Below are 25981 nucleotides of genomic sequence, written 5' to 3' on the forward strand. Positions count from 1 at the left end.
TTTTTTTTTTTTTTTTAAGGCTCCTTACAGAGTGTGTTGTATAATATGCTTAATACTAATTATTAGCTATACAAGGCAAGAGGCATATGTGAATCACAGTATATTTATCATAACACTAATGAAGCTTATGGAGCTCTGGTAGCATAGTGCCTAAGGCATTTGATTTCTAACCGGAAAGCTGGCGGTTCAAAACCACCAGCCATTCCTCAGAAGGAAGGTTGGGCAATCTACTTCCGTAGAAGTAGAAACTCAAAGAGGGATGGCTAAGAGTCGGGTTCCAATCGACAACAGTGTTTGGTTTTTTTAATGATGCTTAACTTTCCGAGTCCCTCATTATCTTGGATTTTTTTTTTTCCTGAGGTCATGAACTTATTTTTGAATATTTGCCTTTGTGTTCTTTTTCTCACTCTTAATTTTACAAGATCGAGGCCCACAAGCTGAGGTCTGCCCCTAAGTAGGAAAGATAGCATGCCGACATTGTGTGTGAGGAACCTGTACATAGGCCAAGAGGCTGTTGTTTGAACAGAACAAGGGGATAATGAATGGTTTAAAATCGTGAAAGGTGTGTGTCAGGACTGTATCCTTTTGTCATCTTATTCAGTCTGTATGCTGAGCAAATAATTGGAGAAGCTGGACTATATATGAAGAATGTGACATCATGATTGGAGGAAGACTCACTAACAACCTGTGATATGCAGATGACACAACTTGCTTGATGAAAGTGAAGAAAACTTGTATCACTCACTAATGAAGAGCAAAAGTTAGTCTTCAGTATGGATTACATCTCAAGATAAAGAAAACAAAAATACTAAAAACTGGATCAATAAGCAACATCATGATAAATGGAGAAAAGACTGAAGTTGTTAGAGATTTCATTTTACTTGGATCCACAATCAACACCCTTGGATGTAGAAGTCAAGAATCAGATATCATATTACTCTGGGCAAATCTGCTGCAAAAGATCTCTTTAAGGTGATAAATAGCCAAGATGTCACTTTGAAGACTAAGGTGCACCTGACTCAAACCATAACATTTTCAATAGCCTCATATGCATGTGAAAGCTGGACAGTGAATATTGTTGTTGTTATGTTGTTATGTGCCATCTAGTCGGACCCGACTCATAGCGACCCCTCCTTGGGTTTCTGAGGCGGTATCACTACGGAAGTAGATTGCCCAAAGAAGAGTTGATGCTTTTGAATTGTGGTGTTGGCCAAGAATACTGAAAGTACTATGGATTGCCAGAAGGACAAACAAATCTGTCCTGTTGGACAGTTGAAGTGCAGTTGGAATGCTTCTTAGAAACGAGCATGGCCAGACTTCGTCTCACCCACTTTGGTAATATTGTTAGAAGAGTCCAGTCCCTCAGAAGAATATCAAGCTTAGTAAAGTAGAGGTCAGCAAAAAAGGCGAAGACCCTCAGTGAGATGGATTGACACAGTGGCTGCGACAGTGGGCTCACGCAAAGCAGTGATTGTGAGGATGGCACAGAACAGGGCAGTTTCCTTCTGTTGTACATAGGATGCTATGATTTGGAGCCAGCTCAACAGCACCTAATAACAACAATGCATTGTGTGAAATCATTATTCTCTGACTAATCGTCCCCAAGCTCCTGTTAGTGCCTGAGGAAGGTGGGACTACTACTAAGCTTGGATTGGCATCCCTTTCCTTTATGAATGTTCTCCCATTGCATAGTCCATATTTCATGCTTTTTGTGGCTCAGTGGTTGTAGTGCTCTGCAACCAAGCATTTGTTGTTGTTGTTATGTGCCGTTGAGTCAAACCCGACTCATAGCAACCCCTCCTTGGGTTTCCGAGGCAGTATCACTACGGAAGTAGGATTGCCCAACCTTTCTTCTAAGGAGTGGCTGGTGGGTTTGAACCACCAGCCGTCTGGTTAGCAGGCAAGTGTCTTACAAGCATTGGTGGTTTGAATTCACCAACCCTCTGTGGGGGAAAGATGTACAGTCTGCTTCTGGGAAGTTTTACAGCCTTGGAAACCCTAAGGGACAGTTCTCTCCTTTGGAGTCGCTATGAATCAGGATCTACTCAATGGCAAATGCTTTATTTTTTTTCCATCTCTAATTATATCATAGTTATTTTCACATCCAATCAGTGTTGTAAGTTTCTGTAGAGAAACCACTATGTACTCCTGCATCCACCTACATAGCAAATAGCTCAGAGTTGAGCACATAGGAGGAGGACAGGTATTTGTAAGGCAGTTTTATATGCATCCATGCTCATGACAGAAAGATACTTCAAAGCACCAAAGATTAAATTGAGACACTGATCAGGCAGCCAGAACTGGGTTGTGCCATTTTTGCACCCCTCAGGAACCAGGTTAGGAGAGTTCCTTCCAGAGAAAAAGCTTCCAGTCAACCTCATTTTCTATGGCATTTCCCTATAGGCATGTACCTGACTGCCAAAGGGAAGAAGACATTGCTGAGTGGCTGGTTCTGTATTTAAAAAGGATAAGAAACTTTTATGAATCTAAGCATTCAGGAAAACAACTTGGAGCTGACGTTTCCATAGAAGAAAGAAAGTGGAAAATGGTTTGCTTTCATAAAAATATTTGAAAAGACAGACCTAATTATAGGCATTTGTTGGAATTTTAAAAAGTTGATTGGATGATGTAATATAAATCAATACACCAATGAACATTTCAGAAAAATTATATCACATAAATCCAGATCTTAACCTTTCACATGCACCCTTTGAAAATTAAAAGTGCAGTTTCATGGGAAGGCCAATAAAGAATGATAATTACTAAGAGACAATAGTAAAGCAAAGCACTAGAGAAAATAGGGCAGGCGATTCTGCTGCCCAGATGCTCCTGGTGGGAATGTGGGAACAGGAGAGGCACTGCTGCTGGGCAAAGTGAAGTTCTGTAACCACAAGAATGGGTTACTCCTCAGTCTATTTCTAAATCCATTCATGTTTGTCTTAGGAATGCACTCAGTTTCCTATTTCAAATTCATAGTGAGGGAACTTACAAGCTTTTCCCCTACCTTGCCAGTAATTTCCTGTGTGATCTTGGTAAGTGCCTTGTCCAGTTCAGAAGAATGTTTGAGGACAAATAAACTTTTTTAATGGATGCAGAGCTTTTGAGATATTAGGAAAAAGGGTACTTCATTATATTGTTGGGCACAGGAAAATCCTACTGGTGGTCCATGGAAGGAAGAATTCTATGGGTTTATTCCAGGGAGGAGTTGTTCCCTCAACTCTTATTTTGGGAAGAGATAGTCATCACTCCTCTGCCTAGCCCACAAAAAGAAGCACAACATAGAGCATTGTTCCTTTGATCAGCACTAGGATTTTCCAAGCATATCCTCTACTCAGCAGGCTGGAAGCATAGTTGAACCAATAAAGGCTGTATTCTTTTGTGTTATTCAAGAAAACTATTTTATAAATCTATAGTATGTCATCATAAGTTTAATTTATAACTTTTGAATGCCTTGATACAAATAATACTTTTTTTTTTCTGCTTATTTGTGAGTTTTTACTTAGCCCCCCCTTACATAATTCAACTTAAATGGACATCCTAAAGACATAGTCATCAAGTAGGTTCTGACTCATAGTAACGCTATGAATTGATGAGTACTTGCTGGTATATATGCAATAAAACTAAAGAGCATTTTAGGCAAATGACTAAGGACATATGCTGACTTATTGCTTTGATAGCTGTAATATCTTTGGAATAAAAATGTGATAACCACAGGGTATGGTTCAGTAGAGTTCAGAACATCTGTACACTTGGTTCTAATTATTTTTGGACATAAAATGACATTGCTATATCACGATATTCATAGGCTTTACTTCCAAAGCTATTAAAAAAAAAAAAAACTAGCAAAAGTTACACATATTTTTACAAATACTATCTGATTTCAAAGGAGCTCTGGTAGCAGAGTACCTATGACTTCTTACTGTTAACCAGAAGGTTGGCAATTCAAACCTACCAGCCCTGCAGAAGGAAGATGAGGTAAACAACCTGCTTAAGTAAAGATTTACCGCCTTGGAAACTCAATGGGGGTTCTTATGCGTGGGAATCAACTTGGTGCCAGTGAAGTTATCATATTTCAGGGTGTGCTTTCTCATCACAAATGGTACTCACTTAATTGAAATTCTCTCCTTGTCAACATAAAGACAAGTAAATGGAGTTAATCTTTTTTTTTTTCCCTCAACAAAACAGTCATGAATAACAATCGAGGTCTTAAACTTTATAAGTCCACAAATGGATTTATTCATAAAACCAATTATATGTTCACACTAAAATTAGCTCCTAATTGTAAATGTTAAAAAAAAATCCATGTTTTTAATGTGTCATATCTGATCTAAAATAAGTTTGAGAGATATGTGCACATATTTAAGCTGAAACAAAATACACTCTGTAACCGTAAAATATTACTAATTTGCTATAATTTTGAATGGCAGTAACTTTACCCTAAGAAAATTCACTAGGTTATTTAATAGTGATATCAAAGGAAACTGACCCTCTTTTCCCTTTTCCCCATCTCTTGCTGATTCAGTTTCTCCTCCTTTCTTTCTTTGTCTTTATGATGGTGTGTTATCTAAGAACTAGCCAGGTCCAAACAGTGAGGAATAGAGAGAATCTGTGGAATAGAAATCACCCAAGTGTTCAGTTTATGTGATAATATAATATTATTATAATGTGTAATACACATTGCAGTTATTTTATTTTTACTTAACTTGACTGTGAGACTATAAGGACAGACATATTTCCAGCACTAGTAGCAAAGTTCAATGAGACAGAACATAACAAATGCTGGAGAGGATGTGGAGAGATTGGGACTCTCATACACGTCTAGTGGGACTGTAAAATGATATAGCCACTGTGGAAAGCAATATAGCGATTCCTTAAAATGTTGGAATTAGAAATGCCATTTGATCTAGCCATTCCATTACAGGTATATATCCTAAAGAAGTGAAAGCCAGGACAAGAACAGATATATTCACACACATGTTCATTGCAGCACTATTTACAATAGCAAAAAGATGGAAACAACCTAGGTGTCCATCAACTGAAGAATGGATAACCAAATGTTGGTACATACAATGGAATACTATGCAACCCTAAAGAATAACACAGAATCTGCCAAACACCACTTAACATGGATGAACTTGAAGGACATTATGCTGAATGAAATAAGTCAATCACAGAAGGACAAATATTGTATTAGTCTGTTATTGTAAAAAGTCAAGGAAAGGTTTATATATGAAAGGAAATTTTCTTTGTTGGTTACCAGCAGTGGGAGGGGAGAGGAGAGAACACTGTTAGGTAGAGACAAGTATTGATTTGGGTGAAGGGAAGGGCAATGTACCAAATGTGATTGATCAGCACTGTGGCATTAAGGAAGAGGAAGACATAGAGAGGTGCATGGGAGGTACAGACAACAAACAACTTTTGCACATACAGTAGTACTGCATTGTCAGTGAAGGCAAACATGGATGGATATATGGGTGGATAGATGGGTGGACAAGCTGAATGATTAGGTATGTTGATGCAGGGGAGAGTGTGCCCAAGACCATGGGTTGGCAGACAATGTTTCTACAAGTGTAATTGTATGTTCTATAAGAATTCCCAGGTATATAATAGAGCTGATAAGGGAAAAGGTTGTAGTCACTTCTTGGCCACAGCCAAGAGGGAGTGAGTAATTGGGCCTGTAGGCTCAGGACCATGGTTGCAGGAGACATCAAGTTCAATTGGCATAACATACTACACAAAACATTGTTCCACCTCCTACTTTGGTGTGTAGAAACTGGAATCTTAAAAATTTGCAAGCAGCCATATAGATGCAACGATGGGTCTCTCCTCGTCCAGACCAGAGAAGAATGAAGGAAACCAAAGATTCATGGAAACAATTAGTCCAAGCAACCGGTTCACTATGTGATCTGCAGCCTATACAACTATGAGACCAGAAGAATTTGATGATGCCACTGTCAACCACTTGGAGGGGGATCTCTATAGGAGATCCTGGACAGAGTGGGAGAACAATGTGGAACAAAACTCAAAATCATTTAAAAAAAGAAAAGGGACCAGGTTTGCTGGTCTGATAGAGCCTGATGGAACCAGTGAGACTATGGCCCCTAGCTGCTTCTCAGGTCTGGAATTGAACCCACTCCTGTGGCTTTCAGCCAAACAAAAGATGGGCATATGAGGTGAACATTTACATTAGGTAGATACACTCCTTGAAGAGAACAATGATGGGAGAATAGAAGGACTGTGTATTCACAGGGAGATAGCTCAGGGGGCAGGAGTGCATGGGAGGGAAGAACATAAGGAAGAGGAAACTATAGGGAGGAAGAGACAGGGGAGCTGTTGCATTGTGGTAAACTGTAGTCAATGTCATAAGACAAAGTGTATGTTGAGCTGCTGTATGGAAAGTGAATTCTCTCTGTAAACTGTCACCCAAATCACAATTTAAAACAAAAAAAAAAATTTAAAAAAAGACAGTTGTTTTTTTTATTCCTATTATATCATCATTATCCAGCCAGTATTTAATTAATGTTTATGAAATTAATGATGAATGGTATAAAATGCCCACTATACATCTGATATTTCAAACTTTGTCCTGTGAAATGCTCATTCCCATAGTACCAATATCTATTTTGGGAGAAAAATAGCCTCATGAGAGGGAGATTTCAATGTTCAAATAGTTTTTGGGAATGAGTTAAATAATGTAAAATAAATTTTCTTATTACTGGATTTCTTAAAGTCTTTAATAACTTTTGCAAATTATGCATATTCAAGAGATTTTTTTAACCATAAAATATATATTATTTTCTTATCAGTAAATATTTATCAATATCTTCTGTATCTAGCTTCAGCAAACTGTAGTTTGGCGAATACTTTTTTTATTTTTTGATACCTTAAATTTAGAACCATTATCAGACTTTTGGTCTCCCAAGAACTTTTCTGTGCTATACATATGCATATACATGTACATAAATATGTACGTATACATATACCTATACAAATAAATAAATATGACCCTTCTTTCTTCTAGTCTGAGGTGAAATAATGTTTATCATTATCAACAATCTATCAAAACAAAACAAAACAAAAAAACTGTTGCTGTTGAGTCAGTTATGTGTTTCAAAATAGAACTGCTCCATAGAATTTCCATTGGCCATGATCTCTCACCAGGCCTGTCTTCCAAGACACCTCTGCCAATCACTCAGTTAGTAGCTCAGTGCTTAAACATTTGTGAAACCAAGAAACTACAAATATCTGTCAAAGTCCTTCTTGTTTCTCTTAGGGGAAGTAACTAGATGGAAGTTCCATTTTGTCTTCCTGATACTGAATTCTCTGGATTCTCAATATGGTTCCTTAGGCTCAAAACACATTATCCTGCTGAAGTGCTGGTTCCCAGTCAATCTTTTATGCACAAGAATACTCAAAAAGGATCACACATGAAATTGAAACACATTAATGTCAAGTTTACTTAAATAATACAAACATGATTAACTTGTTTTTCATAAAGAGCCAAGTCTCATAGTATGACTCATGACTGTTCTACCTAAAAGGTGATTAATAGGGCTAGAAATAAGCCTGGATTTCACGTCCCTTGGCTTTCATAGTATGGCCAGATCTCCTCATCTGAGAAAGCTAAGAGTTGAATAATTATTAATTCATTCAGAAGCATAATCCATCTTAACCAATTGGACCAAGAGAGGAACAGCAGTGAGCTCGGGAAGGATGGACTCTTGGTGACACCATGACTGTCCCCTTAAGACTGAGACTTCCTCAATTTTGCTTCTTGGCTTTGGACTGGATTGGAAGCATTGTTGTGTAACCTCTTTGTGAGAGATTCAAGAAGCTAGGATTTAATTTTTAGAGTCTCCAGAGGGGTCTTTATTCCTCAGGGTGTCAGGACAACTCTCACACCACAGGAGGGTTCCTGACTTATTTCCACTTCAAAGGGGCATTAATAATAATCTCCCTTATTACCGAAACACACCAGATCTTTCTGGTGTGATGATTAATTGGGAGATCCCCCCCCCCCCAAATATATCATGTGCAATCATCGCAGCCCTTAAAAGTAAATGCTATCTTTGGGCGGGGGGAAACAAACGCACAAACAAAAATATTTTGAAAAGTAATCACTTGTTAAAAAATGGAAATCGGGCTTCTGTGTTGTAAGGAATGTATGTGCATAACGGTGAAATTCAACACTGGTAAATGATCTGACTACCTCAAAGTGAAGTTTTTGCCTTCCTACAGTGGCCTTTAACCCTGCCCTTTCCTCCAATCTGAGAAGAGCTGATGTTGATGGAACATATAATGGCCCCTTTCCTGTGTAGTAAAGTCAGCAATAAAGCTTAGTAATTAAGGGTACCAGGGAGGCCCAGCCCAGCAGGCTAGTGGTGTGGCGAACACTTTTAGAACTTCAAACAATATCAAAGTCACTGAGAAATGGGCCCTAGCTCACTTCTGGTTTGAATTAAGCCTCACTTCCACACGCACTTTTCAAATCCAAGCTCAAACAAGAAAGCCAAGGCCTTCTGGATTTCATTAGAGCCAATTATCTTATCTGTTTCATCTCAGGCCTGACCCTAAGGCTGGCAAACAGCTATTCAGTGCATTTGTGTGGTTGTTTGAGAAAGCCTCCAGTCAGCCAATGGCCCAAGGACCTGCTAATTAAAACACTGTTGCCCCCCTGCCTCTAGTGATTAAATATTTTCAAGCTTTTGTAAATAATTTTTCCATTCTTTGCCCCAAGCCTCAAAGGTCCAATACATGCAGTAATTTATTTAGTTTGTCAGAGAATACTGTTGGAAATAGGGTCATAATGGAACCTTTGGAAACTTTTATACGTCTTCATACTTCTGAAAGTGACAGTTTATAAACCAGCCAAATGTGTATACTGTTTCTGATGTAATTATGTCCTAATAGCCTTTCTCCTTTTGAAGTGATATAGTGTATAACAGGCTTACATTTTGTCAATAATCATATTTCCTCAAATGTCAACATGATATCTAGTGTGGGGTGTTTAATGAGATCATTTAAGCCCTAGAAATTGTATCAAGGTATATTGCCTTTAAGTTTTTAGCCTGAGTGGGGTCACAGTTGCAAAGGCTAGTTTAGGAAGACAACTAATCCTACTCATGGTTGTTCTTTATGGCAAAGACCTGCTAGTGAACACTGTGGAATCTTTCTGGAGCCAACTTCTGAGAGGACAGTGAGTGATATGGGGAAACCAGTTCAGAAAAGAAAAAATGTCAAGAAGAGGAAAAATTTGTAGAATGAAAATAATTAAATTAAAAACTTTTTCTCAGACTTAATTTATATTCAGGATGATGATCTGAGCTTGTGATGGCAATACTCTTGCAACTGGATTGTGAAAGGGTTTGCGGAGGAGGCTTCAGAACTTTCTCTGTAGACTGATAAATACGAAAGAATATGTGAGCTTGGTAAACATTCCTGAAAGCCTACCACTTCCCTTCTAACACATGGACTTCCCTGCCTCCCATGCTGTCAGGCTTGACGTGGCTATGTGTACTAAAGTACATGTAACCCCAGACAAACTTCCTGTACCGATACACAGACAGCAGATAGGCACACACAAATACCTCTCTTCCCACACGAGCTGAACTCGTCCACACAGACTCATACAGCGCTTCTAGCCAATCCAGTTATGTTTTATTGGAGGAAAATAAAAACCTGGGGTTTTGTTTTGTTGTTGTTCTTTTTGAAGTATTACAAGGAAAAATGTCTGCAGTCTCATTAGCTGTATCCAGTGTTCACTAACACACCTATGAAAAAGAGCTATGGGACTGAACAGCCCTGCTTCTGTTGTTCTTAAAATGACACTTTGGTCATACCCTAAATAATAGGCTTTTAATAAAAACATCCACCAAAGGCAAACAATTAAATAATACATAAAGCACCAGGGGGCAAGCTCGTGGTTCAGTTACAGTCTGGATCCTTTCCAAAGAAGAACATGTGTGTATTTTACAGGGAAAAATACACGTCTCCAAAGTTATTATAAAACAACAAAATTTTAAATTGGACCATATAAGACTCTCAGACTTGGTGCAGGACTTTATGCCCAGTCTCGACAAAGGGATGTTTCTTTACATTCTAGTGTCTTCAAAGGCATATATAGGGAATTACATTAAATTCAGTAAAAATCATTGTTATTTTGGAGGACAGATAAACAAAATCTTAATTAATTAGCTTAAAAAATATTTGCACTAGTAAGTTAGCAGGTGAGTGATCTTTGAGTAATCAAATCTTCATTTGGATTCTACATGTAATCATTTGATTTTTTTTTCATCAATTGTCGCATTCTCAAAATATTAACAAACATTTTGGCAATTTCAGTCTCTTGAAAAATTTATAATTTAACCAAATAATTTCAACTGAATCAGTAAAATATGTCATACATCATATTTTATTATTTTTGTCCCTGCCTTTTTCATGGGCTGTGACATATAGTATAATTCTATTAATTGAAAAGTAAGGCATCATTGAATAATTTAGAAACCTGTGAAAGGTAGAGGCTTTGGATATAAAGCAAAATCAGAGGCCTAGGGTGGTGGTTCTAATGTCTAAGAGACTTTTTTTCTGAAACTAAAGGCCAAGAGGAGTTGAGAGGCTAAGTTGTCTTTAAGCTGCAAAACTTTCAAATTGAAAATCTGTTCTATTCTTGCCTTGAATTCCAAATAAACTCCTCTTTATTTCCTTGTGTCTTGACTGTTGTTGCTGTTATGTTCCATTGAGTCAGACCCGACTCATAGCGACCCCTCCTTGGGTTTCCGAGGTGGTATCACTACTTGACTAAAGTTATAATAAAAATGCTCATTTGTGTCTGATACTGAGTTCATTTCCATAACTCCAATAGTGTTTTAATTTCAAAAAGTCATCATCCAACTAAAATATGCATCATAGATAGAACAACATTTTGTTCTCAAGTGCAACAATATATACCGGTAACTAACAAGAAAGATCAATGATATGTAGGTACTATTTTCTTGATGGCCTTTTCTAGCTGTTTCTGGAAGCTAAATATCTTCAAATTGAGATGAAAATGGATTTAAAATTCCAGAGAACTTGAAAGTTGAATGAATCATCTGTCTTCTTCTCCCACCATTTTTTAAACTGTGAAACATAAACCATCATGGCTAGAATGTGATTTTGCTAGGCCTTTACCATAAGAAGTATCTGTATGCAGTTCCTAAGCTTGCTGCCCGCCATAACACTTTACAACAGCGATGCTACTCTTTGGAATAGAAAATGCTTAGACAACCAATGTTCCATACTGTGGTGCCCACAAGAAAGATGGGCAGATTTGTAACAGATACGAAGACAAGGCCTCACCCTTCTAGAATAGTGCCAGAGGAGTATAAATGTCTCCATAAATGAGACCAGATGTTGATTTACAAGTTTCATCTACATGACATCAAAACATTTGGATGAAAAATGGAAAATTGAGTGTATCATCCAGATGTTTGATGTCATGCAAAAACTTGAACATCTTTCTGAAAGCCTTGTCCACTTGAAAATGGTATGAACTTCAGTCCTCCACCTCAAAAGTAATAGCTGAATAGACTTTCTGTTGAATAGTGTTTTCAAAATGACAATTCTTCCACCTGGGAAGGTCAGTAAGTAAATTCCTATTTACTTATCTAGTTATACTTGTCTAGCTAAACCATTACACCTATCTAGTTCTCAAAAAACGGGCTACACATTTATTTTTATGGTATAAGAAAACAAAAATTTGATATCTTTTCATGTTGTCATCTCAAAAAATCTAGCTATAGTAAAGTTGTAGTGTAAAATCATAGAAAGGGAGAGGAGTTATCCAGTTTCAAAAAAACACAATCACTCTAATACTCAAGGGTGTTGATATTTCGCTAATAAATAGCTGACAGAGTTTAAGGAAGTAAAGCATAAGTAACTTTTATTTTGATCCAAGCTTTATCTCACCAGTAAATAGAGCATAATTAAAAATACTCACTAATCCTGTAAAAGAAGTGTGGTTCCATAATTTCTTAATTATATTTATCTCTGATTTTGGCTACACACAGAATAATTAACTTCATAATTAATTCCACTATTCTTAGATGAGATGAGATGATTCAAGCTGATGAACTGATTGAGCTGCTTGGCAGTCCAAAAGATCTGCTATCTGTAGCCTGGAAAGCTTCACAGCAATATTTAATGGAAAGATTTCGTATCTCAATATTAGAAGATTACACATCTATTGGGAAAATTTCATATAAGGCAAGGATTTTATAATCTAGCATTTCATCTAGAAAAGTAAAACAAATCATTTCTAGACATACAAATTGCCTTCTTTCTTGGAGAGAACTGCTGGGGAAAAGAGTTAATTGATCATAGCCACTCTTACTATTTGGAGAACTGTGTAACTGTTACAGAAATTCCTGAAGGTTTTTGGCTTCAGAATTGTTCTAAGGCAGAAAGAAAAAAAATGTTGCCTTACAAGTTTTATAGTTTATCTTACCTTTTCAAATAATAATAATAAAAAAACATGTTGCAACATTTGAATTATTTTAAAAAGCTGATTATTCTTCATTGCAGATAATATCAGTAACTTTTCAAACTTCAATCACTTTAAAATATTTCCTGGACTTTTTACCTGAACTCTATGCTGTCTAATAATATCATATCTCTTTGATGCTCAGCTCAAAAATGAAGTTTGCAAGTTTCTCAAGGAAGACAGGTGTGCATAAGATCAATTTACTCCGAGGGTCAAAGAGCAGAAATTCTAAGGGTATCTAGAGACACACACCTATAGAAATTGTAATTTTTTTTGATGAAAATTGGTACAATATGTTGCACAGATGAGAGAGAGGGAAAAAAGTTCTTAAACTATCCTTATTTCTGAAACTAAAGAGTTGATAGGGTTGACAGCTTTCTAAAATTTATTCTTATGAATCTTCTTCTTGTGACCTGTTCTGATAAAACTCCTTGAAGCATCTTAACATGTTGAAGTGCATATAGACAACTGAATCTGAACAATGAATAAAAGTGTAGCTCACACTAGTGTTAAAGTCATAGATAGTGTTCTTCATTGAAATAAAATATTAATATATGAAAATCATTACTGCTTTGTTCCCAAGATTGATTGACAAGTTACTATTTGAAGCCCACCTCTTCTTTATTAGCCAACTCTTTCAGAAAGAGAAAATGTGGGCTTGATTTGTGAGCTATGATAAACGGTCTGGGAAAGATGGTAGTAGGGCCAATTTGATATGTACAGTATTTCATATTGGCAAATTGTTTCAAGAAATTCCACCCTCGTTCCCAAAATGTCTTGGACATCCTTGGGAAAGTACATAATATCATGATCATAATATTTTTGGCTGTCACTAACAATTGTGAAACCATCGCAACACTGGGAAACATCAAGCACAGCTCTTAGAGACAAAATAATACCCCAAATCATTTTACAGAATTAGGTATGATTTTTAGATGACAACAAATCATTATTTACTTCAAAATTGGATCTAAAAGTTCATTAATCACTCTATGTTCTATTAAAATTTAATTTGGGATTTCTCAAATTGAATTTCATGCTCCTTCAAAAAAATCTAAAGGTATACATAAGAATAAAATATGTCTTAAAAATATATTTATTATCATAAATAGACTGTTTATCAAAAGAAAGAAAAATTATAGAGGTTTAAAGTAATAGTCTCTCTTAGTATGCAGATGACAGGAAGGCATTAAGAGAAGTGGCTTGGTGATATTATGGTACTGTAACCAAGCCAGTTGCTTTTGAGTCAATTCTAACACGTCATGACCCCATACATTGCAGAGTAGAACTAAGCTACATAGGGTTTTCATGGCTGTCAGTCTGGGGTATCAAATTGCCAGGCTTTCTCTCCAAGCTGCCTCTGGGTAGGTTAAAACTTTCAACTTTTGGTTAGTTGTCAAGCAATAAACTGTTTATACTACCCGTGTCCTCCATTATATGATACAAAGGTAGTGAAAATCTGGGGCTCTTTTTTAATTTTAAATGGCCTACAAATTTAGATGTCCTAACAAAATATTGAATAGATTATAATACCCTTTCAAAGAAGTTCTCACTAGTTTACTGTGGTAGTTAAGGTTATGTGTCAACGTGGCTGAGCCTGGTTCAGAGTGGCTGGGCAGTGGGATGTAGTATTCCTCATAATGAGACTGGTAATCAACTCTATGGTGGAATCTACTGTGAGCAGCTGAGTAGCTGCATTAGGGATGTGGTTTGATCATAGTATATAAGGAGAATTTAGGAATGGTCTGTAGCTTTTGGCATGCTTGAATCCTGGATGTAGCCGAGTCGTTCTTTAGCAGCCTGCCATATTGTCTGCCAGTCTTGGGACTGCTAATGAACTTTAATCAATGGCATGCCTTGTGGTTTGGTAATATCAGGACTGTGCCTTTTTACTTGTCAACCTTGGGTTTGTCAGCCTCAACAGCCAGTAGCTGCCTGAATGAAGAAAGCCTCCATCTGGCTCCAGTGGGCCTAGAGCAAGAGGCAGAGCTGAAGTCCAAGGTCGAGGAGCTTTCATCCAGCCCGTAGAGCCTGGCACTTTTTTTTTTTTTTTACTTGTGATTTGGGTGAAGATTTACAGAGCAAATTCACTTTCCATACAGCAGTTCACATATACCTTGTCTCATGTCATCGACCACAATTTACCACAATGTAACAGCTCACCTTCCACTTCCTCCCCACAGTTACCTCTTCCCAGTGTCCATCCCTCCATACACTCCTGCCCCCTGAGCTGTCTCCCTGTACATAAGCTGCCCTTCTTTCTCCCATGATTGTTCTCTTCAAGGCATGTATCTACTTGAGGTAAATGTTTAACTCACATGCCTGTATTTTGTTTGGCTGGAAACCACAGGTGTGGGTTCAATTCCAGACCTGAAGGGCAGCTAGGGGCCATAGTCTCAGTGGTTCCACCAGGTAGAGCCTAGCACTTTGAACTCAGACTTCTAGCCTCCAAAACTGTGAGAGAATAAACTCCGATTCATTAAAGCCATCTCATTTGTGGTATCTACTGTTAGAGCAGCACAAAATAGCCAAAACAGTTACTGTTTTGTCATCCCCTATTCTTGACAAAAGGAGCTCTGGTGGTGCTGTGGGTAAGGCATTGGGCTGTTAACCAATTGGTCAGTAGTTCAAATCTCCCAGCCACTCTGTGGAAGAAAGACAAAGAAGTCTGCTTCTGTGAAGATTTATGGTCTTAAAAATCCAATGGGGTCACTATGAGTCAGAATCAACTCAATAGCAGTGCATTTAGTTTGGTTTATTCTTGACAAAGAAGTACAGTTTATTATTTGAGGCCAAAGGAGCTCTGTTTCCACTTGTTATCACAGAGTCTCTGCTCACCACTTACCAGTTCTGTGACATAAGACAATCTGCTGAAACTCAAAAGGACTGGTACTCTCATCTGAAAAATGAGAACACTTAGCCCAAGAACTTGTAAAGATTAAAAGACATGAGCTTCTAGCAAAACATTAAGTCTCCAGTGAATTATATATATGACTATATTATTGTGATCATATTTTGTTATTTTCCATTATCTTAGCATGATATTGTATTAAAATATGGAAAAATAAAGAAAATAACCATAAAACTATTTAGTTATCTTTACTAATAAAATGAGAGAATCTAAATATTCACTATTGTTCCAACTCATTTCTTAGATAGAAATTAGCAACTTCTTAAGTCTGTGCATATAATAATATTTAGAATATCATCCTCTAACATTTGTTAGAATAATGATAGCATATTTGAAAAAGTAACAATAAAATACTGTACTGACTTATGTGCCCCTGGCCCAAAATGCTCTATCAAATCATTCCATAGTAAACCCAAACTCCTGGGAAAATTCTAGGCTGACATTATTGGCTGTTTTTTGGTTTCTTTTCTTTTTTTTTTTTTTTAAACACATTTATTCTACCAATATCTACCAATATGACAATAAAAGACTTTTTTTTTTTTTGAGTTTTGTGCTCAAACCAAATATATATTTTTGGTTTTGCAGTAGGGTTAGAATCACAGAAATCTATGACTCTTATTTAAAACTTCATCATGGATGAAGTTGACATTTGGACTCATGAACTGAGACTAGATATAGTATTCAGTCATGTTTCCAGTCATAGTTTGGTATTAATGGAATTAAAATTTGAAGCTCTGGTGGTGCAGTGCCTAAGGCATTTGACTACTAACCAGAAGGCTGGTGGTTCAAACCCACCAGTCACTCCTCAAAAGGAAGATTGGGCAATCTACTTCTGTAGTGATACCACCTTGGAAACCCAAGGGGGGGCTGTGTGTGGCTATGAGTTGGATCTGACTCGACGGCAGTGAGTTTGGTTTTTGGTTTGTATGCCATTAAAGCAAACAAATATGAACCAAAGATAGGAAAAAGAGATACAGGCTTTTAAAATGTGTTCAACTGGTTCAACTGCTTTCACTATAGCAAAAACACTACGCTTTTAAAAAAAAATCTAGTTGGTTGTATGACCAAAGTATTTTAGCAAAAGATACATTTTAAAACAAATCATTTAGACTAAATAGAGATAGTTCATATGCAAAGGAATTTTTGAAAAAATTGGTAGCTTCCAAAAAGAAAAAAAAAATTGGTTTAGATATTTATTTCTTAGATCAAGCATCTTACTCAACTCTCTTCGTTTAGCACACTGACAAATAAATAAAATCATTCTTGCCCAAAGGATTCACCTAAGATGAACATCCCTGATGAGCTGATATTTTTGGATCTTTCAAATTTTGGAAATCTTCATCTTTAACAAATATTCACTAAGGTTAGTTGTAATTTTTAAAACCAGAACATGAAAGATTAGTGGTTTGAGTCTATGCAGAGGCACCTCAGAATTAAGGCCGAGTGGTCTACTCGGGCTGTGCTGTGGTTGAGGCATTTAGCTGTTAGCCAGAATGTCAGTGCTTCAAACCCACCAGCCACTCCATGGCTGAAAGATGAGGCAGTCTGCTTCCATCAGGATTTACAGCCTTGGGAAGTCAACAGGGGTTGCTATGAGTTGGAATGGACTCGATGCCAGTGAGTTTAGTTTTTGGATTTCAGATCTCATCTTAAAAACCAGCCATACAGAATCCTATGGAACAAAGTTCTACTCTGATACATGTGGAGTTGCTATGAAGCAAAGTTGGCTCAATGGCAATGGGTAGCAGTAAAAATACAATTTGCATCTCAGGAATCCAGATCAAAAGTCCAATGCCACTCTGTTAGTTAATCATTGATGTATGCAGAATTGGTCATTTATTATTTCTTCAAAACATTCTAAATGTAAGAGGTTTGCACTACTTTTTTGAAATCAAAAGGTCACACAGAGATTGTCATTTATTCATTCATTCACTTATATATTTATTCAGTCAAAAAGGCATAATTTTAGGGGCCACTAATAAATATCCTGCTCTGACCGTAGAAACTGGTACTCATTAAAAAAAAACCTTAGAGATATTTTCATCATTAGATTTAATTAGAAGCATGACAATTCATATTTATCTTTTGTGCAGTATAAACAACCATTTAAATGGTCTTATGTAAGTTAGAATAATTGATACTTTAGAATCATGGTGTTGGCAAAGAATATTGAATATACCACGGACTGCCAGAAGAAGTACAGCCAGAATGTCCTTTAGAAGCAGGATGGTGAGTCTTTGTCTCATGTACCTTGGACATGTTATCAAGAAAGACCATTCCCTGGAGAAGGACTTCATGCTCGGTATAGCAGAGGGTCATTGAAAAAGAGGATAACTCTCAATGAGACAGACTGACACAGTGACTGTACCAATGTGCTCAGACACAGCAAGAGTTGTGGTGCTAGTACAGAACCAGGCAGTGGTTTTGTTTTGTTGTACACAAGATAGTTATGAATCAGAACCAACTTAACAGCACCTAATAGCAGCAACATATAAAATCATATTTTGTATTTTCAGGACTATTTTCATAAACTAGCCTTTACATAAAATAATGTATCCAGTGGTCATCTAGAGACCATGGAGAATATATAACCAATTGGAACAACTTTTTGAAATAACTGCAAATAAGAATGAGTAGGAATATTCTGCAGAACATTTGTTGAATGAAGAGAAGATGCCTGACATTCTTATAACCAAGAGATAGGTTTCATGTAACTTCCTCAGACTTTTGCTAGACCCACTTAATAGAAGGGACTTCCAACGCTCCAATCTAGTTGACATCATTTCCTCTCTCTTCTGTAATCATTCATTCTCTCATTCACTGATTCACTCATTCATTTACTCATTCAGCAAATGTTATTGACGTGAACAGAACAAAGGAATACTGCAGTTTTAAATCAAGAAGGGCATGCATCAGGGTTGTATCCTATCACCACACTTATTCAACCTGTATACTGAGCAAATAATCTGAGAAGCTGGAGAGTATGAAGCAGAGTACAACATCAGGATTGGAGGAAGACTCATTAACAACCTTCGATATGCAGATGACACAACCTTGGTTCCTGAAAGTGAAGAGGACTTGAAGCACATACTGATAAATATCAAAGAGTACAGTCTTCAGTATGGATAAAGAAAACTCAACATGAAGAAAACAAAAATCCTCACAACTGGACCAATAAGCAACATCATGATAAATGGACAAAAGATTGAAGTTGTCAAAAATTTCATTTTACCTGAATGCACAATCAACACTCATGGAAGCAGCAGTCAAGAAATCAGATGACGTATTGCACTGGGCAAATCTGCTGCAAAATACCTCTTAAAGTGTTGAAGAACAAAGATGTCAATTTAAAGACTAAGGTGCACCTAACCCAAGCCACGGTCTTTTCAATCACCTAATATGCATGTGAAAGTTGGGCAATGAATAAGGAATTCTCGTGACTGTGAAGAATACTGAAAGACCATGGACTGCCAGAAGAAGGAACAGATAGATCTGTCCTGGAAGAAGTGCAGCTGGAATGCTCTTTAGAAGGGAGAATGGCCAGACTTCATCTCACCTACTTTGGTCATGTTGTCAGATGGGACCGGTCCCTGGAGAAGGATATCATGCTTGTAAACATAGAATGTCAGTAAAAAGAGAAGATCCTCAAGAAGATGGATTGAACACTGGCTGCAACAAAGGGCTCAAGCACAGCAAGGATTGAGGATGGCACAGGACTGGGCAGTGTTTCATTTCATTGTACACAGGGTCTCAATGAGTCCAAAAAATCTTGATGGCATCTAACAACAACAACAGTTCTTTTTTGCCATGCTGTGTATTAAGCATTTGAAAGTTAGAAAAGAGAGCAAAGATCTTGCATTTCATTAAAGGTTCACTGTGCCTTAGCACATCTTAGTCTTTTAAGTTATGAACACTATAATAGAGTATCAGTGTGGTATGACAGAATAGCATGGATTTTGGAGACCTGAACTGAGTTCAAATCATAGTCTTTCCATTTAGTAGTTAGGTGACTTATACAAACTACTTAAAAACTAGCATAATGTCTGTACAATTTTTACTCTAAGACCAGGCATGCAAGAGCTTAATGAAAATAGCTATACTTATTTTATGAAATGGTAACCTTGGAAATACATGTTAGGTGAGCATAAAACATATTTGGTATTATGTTATATAGGAAAAACTCTGGTGAAAAATCTAAAATATATCCTGCAATTATTTTAGGGATTAATGATAATTGTGTGGAAAAAATAATCAGTCATCTAAAATAATTTAGTCTATTGTATTTTCAAAGTTATATTAAATCTCATAGCAAACATAAAAATGTTTTGATTGCCTATGGTTTTCTTTTGCCATAGGAAAAAAAAAGCACCTAATAGAAACCAGAAGGGCAGCATGTAGGACAAATTTTAACTGGGAAAATAAACAGCCATGCTTATATGACATTATAGATGTAGCTTCAGAGAGAAAGGCTTTCCTTTCAAAGACACTTATTCCAGTCCAGAAAAAATTAAAAATCAAGAAAAAAAGGGAAGAGAGCTTTTATTTCTTCCCCACCTCCATTTCCTACACCCACACAAAATGCCAAAAAGATCTATTCATGTCAACACTGTGAAACAAGTGCTGTATTAGAAATATTTGCTTATAAAGTATGACTATATAACAATTATTTGGAAGTCTATCTCACTAAAGCCCTTCCAAACACAGGCACTTCTATCTTTACATGGGCAGCTATTTGCTCACAAAAAATTTTGCACAGTATGTTCCACATTCCTACCAGCCTTTCCAACCCTCATGCCTTTGAGCTAACATAGCAAAATGATTACACGACTCCATACTTTTCACAGGTTATTCTCTCTGCCTAGAGAGACTTTTCCTCCATTTAAATTTTTTTCCCCTTGAAAATTCCTGCTCATCCTTTAAAGTACAAGGCAATCAACACTAAGCAAAGCCTTTCCTGATATCTACAGGAAGAGTTAATCATCTTACACTATCTCAAAGCACATTTATTCCCTAAAACATTAATTATCACATCTGTTATGATCCCTGAGAGCAAAGTCATTTCTGAATCTCAATTGCTTATCATGGTGCTTGGCATGTAGTATGTGCTCAGTAACAGTTTTTGAATGAATGACTTACTTTCTTCATTTACCCATAACTAAGTCACAAGTATTTCTAGCCATACATGTTGAATAGGAAACATGGTGTAGTTCAAAATTAACCAAGATTATTATTGTTTAAATCTTGTTTTTATATGACCATGAATGCTAAAAAACTTAATTTAAATTTCTGCAGCCTAACTAAATAATTGCTTCTCTTCCAAACACAGAAGGTGTGGTATTGAGAAGGTGTGCCTAGTTTAGGCAAGTTTGCTGATGTAAAGAGTACACATTCAAGGCAAAGAGAAGATAAAATTTTTGAGGACTTTCAGCCACTTTCATGAACACTTGATTCACTTACCATTGCAACCACGAAATAATGATCTGTAGGTGCACTCAATATCTGTTTCTAAATTATTTAATGAAAATTGTTGCCATAAAAGGATTATTTTTTAAAATAATTGCACTTCTCTGCTGTGCCTACATGATCCACTTTTATGTAAAGCTATAGTACTACAAATAGTACTACAACTCACAAGCATTAAAAAAAAAAAAAAATCCAAGATTTCTATATTGAATATCAGTGGATATAAGATTTTGCTTAAAGCATGGTCAGGAAGTTGATGTGGGTGTTATGCAAGTTAACTTGGAAAGCAGAAAAATATTGTACCTGACATAATGTTAACATTAGAGTTTCTTTAACCAATTAATAATGTCTGTTAATTTTTAAATATAGGAAACAGAGTTCATAAAATTGAAACCCTTAGGGTTTCTCTCTCTCTCTCTATATATATGTATATATGTATATATGTATGTATTTGGTTTAAGTTTTACTGCTAATTGATCCAAAGTATCCTCATAGACAACCCAAGTCTTACAATAAGTAAACTTATTTCAACTATTTTTTTTTCTATAAATCTTTTATGTATATTTTTTGTTTTTTCTTCTAATGTACAAATCTGGAATGTGGGCAGAATTGTCTTTTATATCCAGGAATTCTGAGCCAAATATACTTCTTCTAATTATATTTTTTGAAAATAAAACTATTTTTTATCAGTTTTCCAGGGCCTGGTCTCTAATGAGAAATGAAAATGACACTCTAACAAGAAAGTTAACAATGCCTAACACATAAGCAACATGATTTTTCCCTTGGGAATTTATAAATGGTAAATTTTAAAACTATGAATACTTCTAAAATTTATTTTCATGTAGTTATTTGCTTTTTCTTTTAATTAAGCATTATACCAAAAAAATTATGCATTCCAGCAGGTTAAAATCTCTTTCTAAAATTTAGCAACTGAAACTCATATTGACACAATTTGATACTTCTCTTTAAAACAGAGGATTTCCAAGTACTCCTATTATTATTTTTTAAATTCAAGAGTAGGAATGTCCTTTATATAAAATAAATAAATAAATAAAAACTCCATCTCCAAAAGAAAGCTTTAAATTTGTTGTTTGCTTAAATAAATTTTGAATGTTCTTCTTAAGAAAACATAGCAGAATGCAGTATGTATATAAAAATATACATTGCATTAATGGCCTGCATTTTGTAGAGGAATAGAAAACAAGCAATTCATTAATTAATGCTTTAATGAAAGAGTGAAAATACACAAAAGCCATACTCTACTATCAAAGGAGACTGCCTGGACCAATGTTCCTTAAAGTCAATTAGCCCCTCAAATGTAGGAATGCTAAATAGTGCTATGTGTAAAAAGAACTCTGTGCTCCAATGATGTTTCTGAAATGCCTGTTCAACAAAATGAAATAGGTAGTCAAGGACTTCTTGGAGCATTTAATATGCTAATGTTCACTGTAAATCATGTGATATGTTATATAGTCAGAATTTTCTAAAGCTATTTAATAATAAAATCTTTCCAAGCTGGAGGGAATTAAGTATGTGTGGGTCATTGACCAATATAACTGTGTAAGTAAAACTAAGTCATGATAGATTTTTTTTTTTCCTAACTTATTCTTATGGGCCTATGCAGCAATACTCATAAAAATCAGACATTTGTTTGAAATTTTTATACAACAGCTTTTATTTTTTTTCTTTTTGCCACTTTACCTAAGTTAAAAATATGCCTTTCTCTTTTAGATTTGGTATGATCTTCATGGACATGTTTTCCAATTTGTCACTTTCAGAGAGAAAGAACTACCAACCTGAATGCTTCAAGGTACTCAATATCTCCCATAGGGGGATCAAGGCCACCTGTCCAGGCAATATTTATATTGTATCCTTCTCCAAGACCAGTTCCAACCTGAAGAGGAAAACATACCACCGTGGGTAGAGAAGCAGGCGAAGGGAACAAAGCAAGAAGAGAGAAAAACAAACACATATGAGCTCTTGAAATAAACATCAAACAACATGTCAAATCAGCCCAACCTCGCTTGACAACCAGTGCTCTGGGTTATGCACTTGTTCTGCACTGGTTCTTGGTCCCAGGGGACAATTCAGTAATCTCGTGTAATTTAAAACACCAGCAAAGGACAAGAAAATTAGGGGTAATCATGCAATGCAATTACCTGAAAGATACAAATAAAAGTGAGGCTCTAAAGAAATAAACCGAACCTCATTTGGGGCTCCACTGCCAGGGAAAAAGTTCCCTTCATCATAGCGATGGAGTGAAATATACAGGATGCTGGGGTCAGCATAAAAGGCCTGCTGTGTACCGTTTCCATGGTGAACATCCTACAGGGAAAAGAAAACAGATGACAAATACAGTCATGCCTAAGTCCATGTGGAGACAACCTTTCTGATTTCTAGTTCCCTGTCATTCCACACTACCGTCCTTCTCATTTTGTCTTCTCACTATATCCTTCTTTTTCTTTCTCCCTTTCTGCCTGTTTCCACACCACCCCCTTTACTTCCTGAACTTTCAGGCAAATTACCCTTTAATGCACTCATTTTTTAAACTGGCTTCTAAAAAATCAGGAAACCACAGCGAGCATGCCCTGGAGACTCCAGATGAGCAGTCATTGAGAAAGCCCAGTCCTTTGGTACAATTAGATATTTATACACCGGCTCTTTGTACTCTTTGCTTCAGTGATGGAATCTCGCATCCTGTTTTATGGAGGAATTTTATGACTTATTAACTGCCAACAGTTCATAACCCCTCAGGCTTAATTAACTAGCCTCATCGGCCTCTGAAGAAAGACTAATGTTTAAACTACAAACTAGTATTTTGCAGAAGGATCTATGGCTTAGAGAACATTTTCGCAATTCTTGACAGAACACTAAACATACGTGTATGCATTGATTTGCCAAGTCCCACCATTGAGGTCAAAGGCTTTGCAACCAGCTGAGTAAATTGGCTTTCTCGAGGTATTCAGTTCAGTTAGCAATCCCTCAGCAGTTAGAATCACTTCAAAAGAGATGCCAGATGCAAAATGGACTTCATACTTCACTTTGGTAAAATCACAGTATCAAGAGTCGAAGACACTGGAGCATGAGCTCATTAGCTATTAAATCAGTTGGGCCAAAAAAGATGGCATGGGGCTTTATGCAGTCTTGTCTGATCTGTCTTATATTAGTATTATATCATGGCTCTCTTCTCTACTTCTTTCCTGTCCTTTCTTTGCTCACACCGCTCCTCCCTCCCACTCAAAAAAAAAAAAAAAAAAACGTCTATACCATTAAAATGGATGGAGAATAATGAAAAAAAAAATTTGGACATTTATATATGATAATGATTGATGATTCAAAACTTCACAGTCCTTTTTTTTCTTATTGTTTTATGAAATAGACATATGTAGGACTCAACATGAGCAATGCAGAAACCTAGGTAAGCTGTGAAGAAAATAAAATCAACAGTAGTTTTTAAAATGTCTTCACTGGAAGACTTCAGGTGTTGAGAACATAAATTAATATAGTTCCTAATACCTTCTTAATGAGCCCTGGTAGTTCAGTGGCTAAGCACTCAGCTGCTAACTGAAAGCCCAGTGGTTAGAACCCACCAGCTGTTCTGGAGGAGAAAGATGTGGACATCTGCTTCTGTAAAGCTTATAACCTTGGAAACCCTATAAAGCTGTTCTATTCTGTTCTATAGAGCCTCTATGAGTCAGAATTTACTTGACAGCATGGGAATACCTTCTGAAGAAAAGTAAAATGGACCACTCTTTTAAAGTGAATAACCCATAAATTTGTATTCAATAGAATACTTCTGCTACACCTTTAGTTATATATAGTTTCTGGTTCTGTTATTAAAAAAAAAAAAAGGAAAAAAAGAGTTGGTAACTTGCAACTCTATGCTTATGTTGTGTTGACATTTTAGATTTTAGATGAGTCAGAATAACTAATTTCAACAATTCCTGCCATGTATCAATTATACTAAACACCATGCATGGACTATTTAATATTTATATTAGGGACATAACTTAAAAGATAAGTAAACTGAGGCTCACAGATTTAGGGAACTTACTAAGATTATACAGTGATTAGGTTGTAAGACTGGGTCTTGAATCCATTTTTTACTCCAAAGGCCAAATTTAACCATTACGTGGTTAACTTGCACTTAATTTCATTATCTCTGCCATCCTCTCAGCAACTCTGTGAGTTGAGACTGTCAGTCAGTATTTTTCCTTGTTGAGGTTTACACAACTTGACTCCAACCTCCAGCCCAGAACTCCTTCACTAGACACTACCAAAGCCTCCTTTGTTGTGTATTCTGAAAGTCTGCCTGGAGTTTGCTATCCACAGTGTAGATATACACTAATTTCCTTTCTCTTTTATGCATAGTACATGTACATGTATATACATACATACATACATATATATATTTTAAAAAAAAAAAATACACTGCCATAGAGTTGATTATGACTCATAGTGACCCCCATTGTGTTTCCAAGGCAGTTAATCTTTACGGAAGTAGATTGCCCCATCTTCCTTCTGCAGAGCAGCTGGTAGGTCTAAACTGCCAAGTAGATCCAAACTTAATGAGGTAATCATAAAATGTTGGGATATGCATCATCCCATAAACTTGTTCCAGCTAAAGGCATACATGTCAGAAAAATATAGCTAACTGAAAATACCAGATCCTCTAATTTCTGAATTTTGAGATGAAAAGAAGGCAGATAGAGCAAAACGATTCTCCTTTATGTGAACTCAATTGAAACAATTTAAGCCACACTATCTTTTGAAGTTGCCACCGGATACCTAGAGGATGAACAAAAAAGAAAACAGTTGGAAAAGTAACAGTGGAGGGATGTTTTCCTTTCCATTCCACAATAGAATTTTCAGTCAAGATTGTAAGAAAAACTGTGCTCTGGGCATAAATGCATCCATACTTTGCAAAGCAGAACAACATTGCTCTGATTGCTTTTGTTTTTTCGGGGACTTGGTAAAATATTATTGAAGAATATTAATAGAAGATGCTAATTTGTCTTATATATAAAATCATTAGTGCATAAATTTCTGAATAAGAAATACACTTTTGTCCACTGTATGACAAAGTT

At 36.3% G+C, this 25981-nt stretch overlaps 1 protein-coding gene across 1 annotated transcript in view; it reads right to left on the reverse strand.

Moving 5' to 3' along the window:
- Window positions 1-25981, reverse strand: part of HDAC9 (histone deacetylase 9) — a 582041-nt gene that overhangs the window by 179902 nt on the left and 376158 nt on the right. The window contains exons 20-21 of the mRNA XM_007946059.2: window positions 23100-23219; window positions 22691-22788 (exon numbers count right to left, since the gene is read on the reverse strand). Of these exons, the coding sequence (XP_007944250.2) occupies window positions 22691-22788; window positions 23100-23219 (218 nt within the window). The remainder of the gene's footprint in view (window positions 1-22690; window positions 22789-23099; window positions 23220-25981) is intronic.

This window comes from Orycteropus afer, unplaced genomic scaffold (assembly GCF_000298275.1).
Source record: "Orycteropus afer afer isolate SDZICR_OR568_19922 unplaced genomic scaffold, OryAfe1.0 scaffold00008, whole genome shotgun sequence".
In the NCBI taxonomy this organism is placed as follows: domain Eukaryota; kingdom Metazoa; phylum Chordata; class Mammalia; order Tubulidentata; family Orycteropodidae; genus Orycteropus; species Orycteropus afer.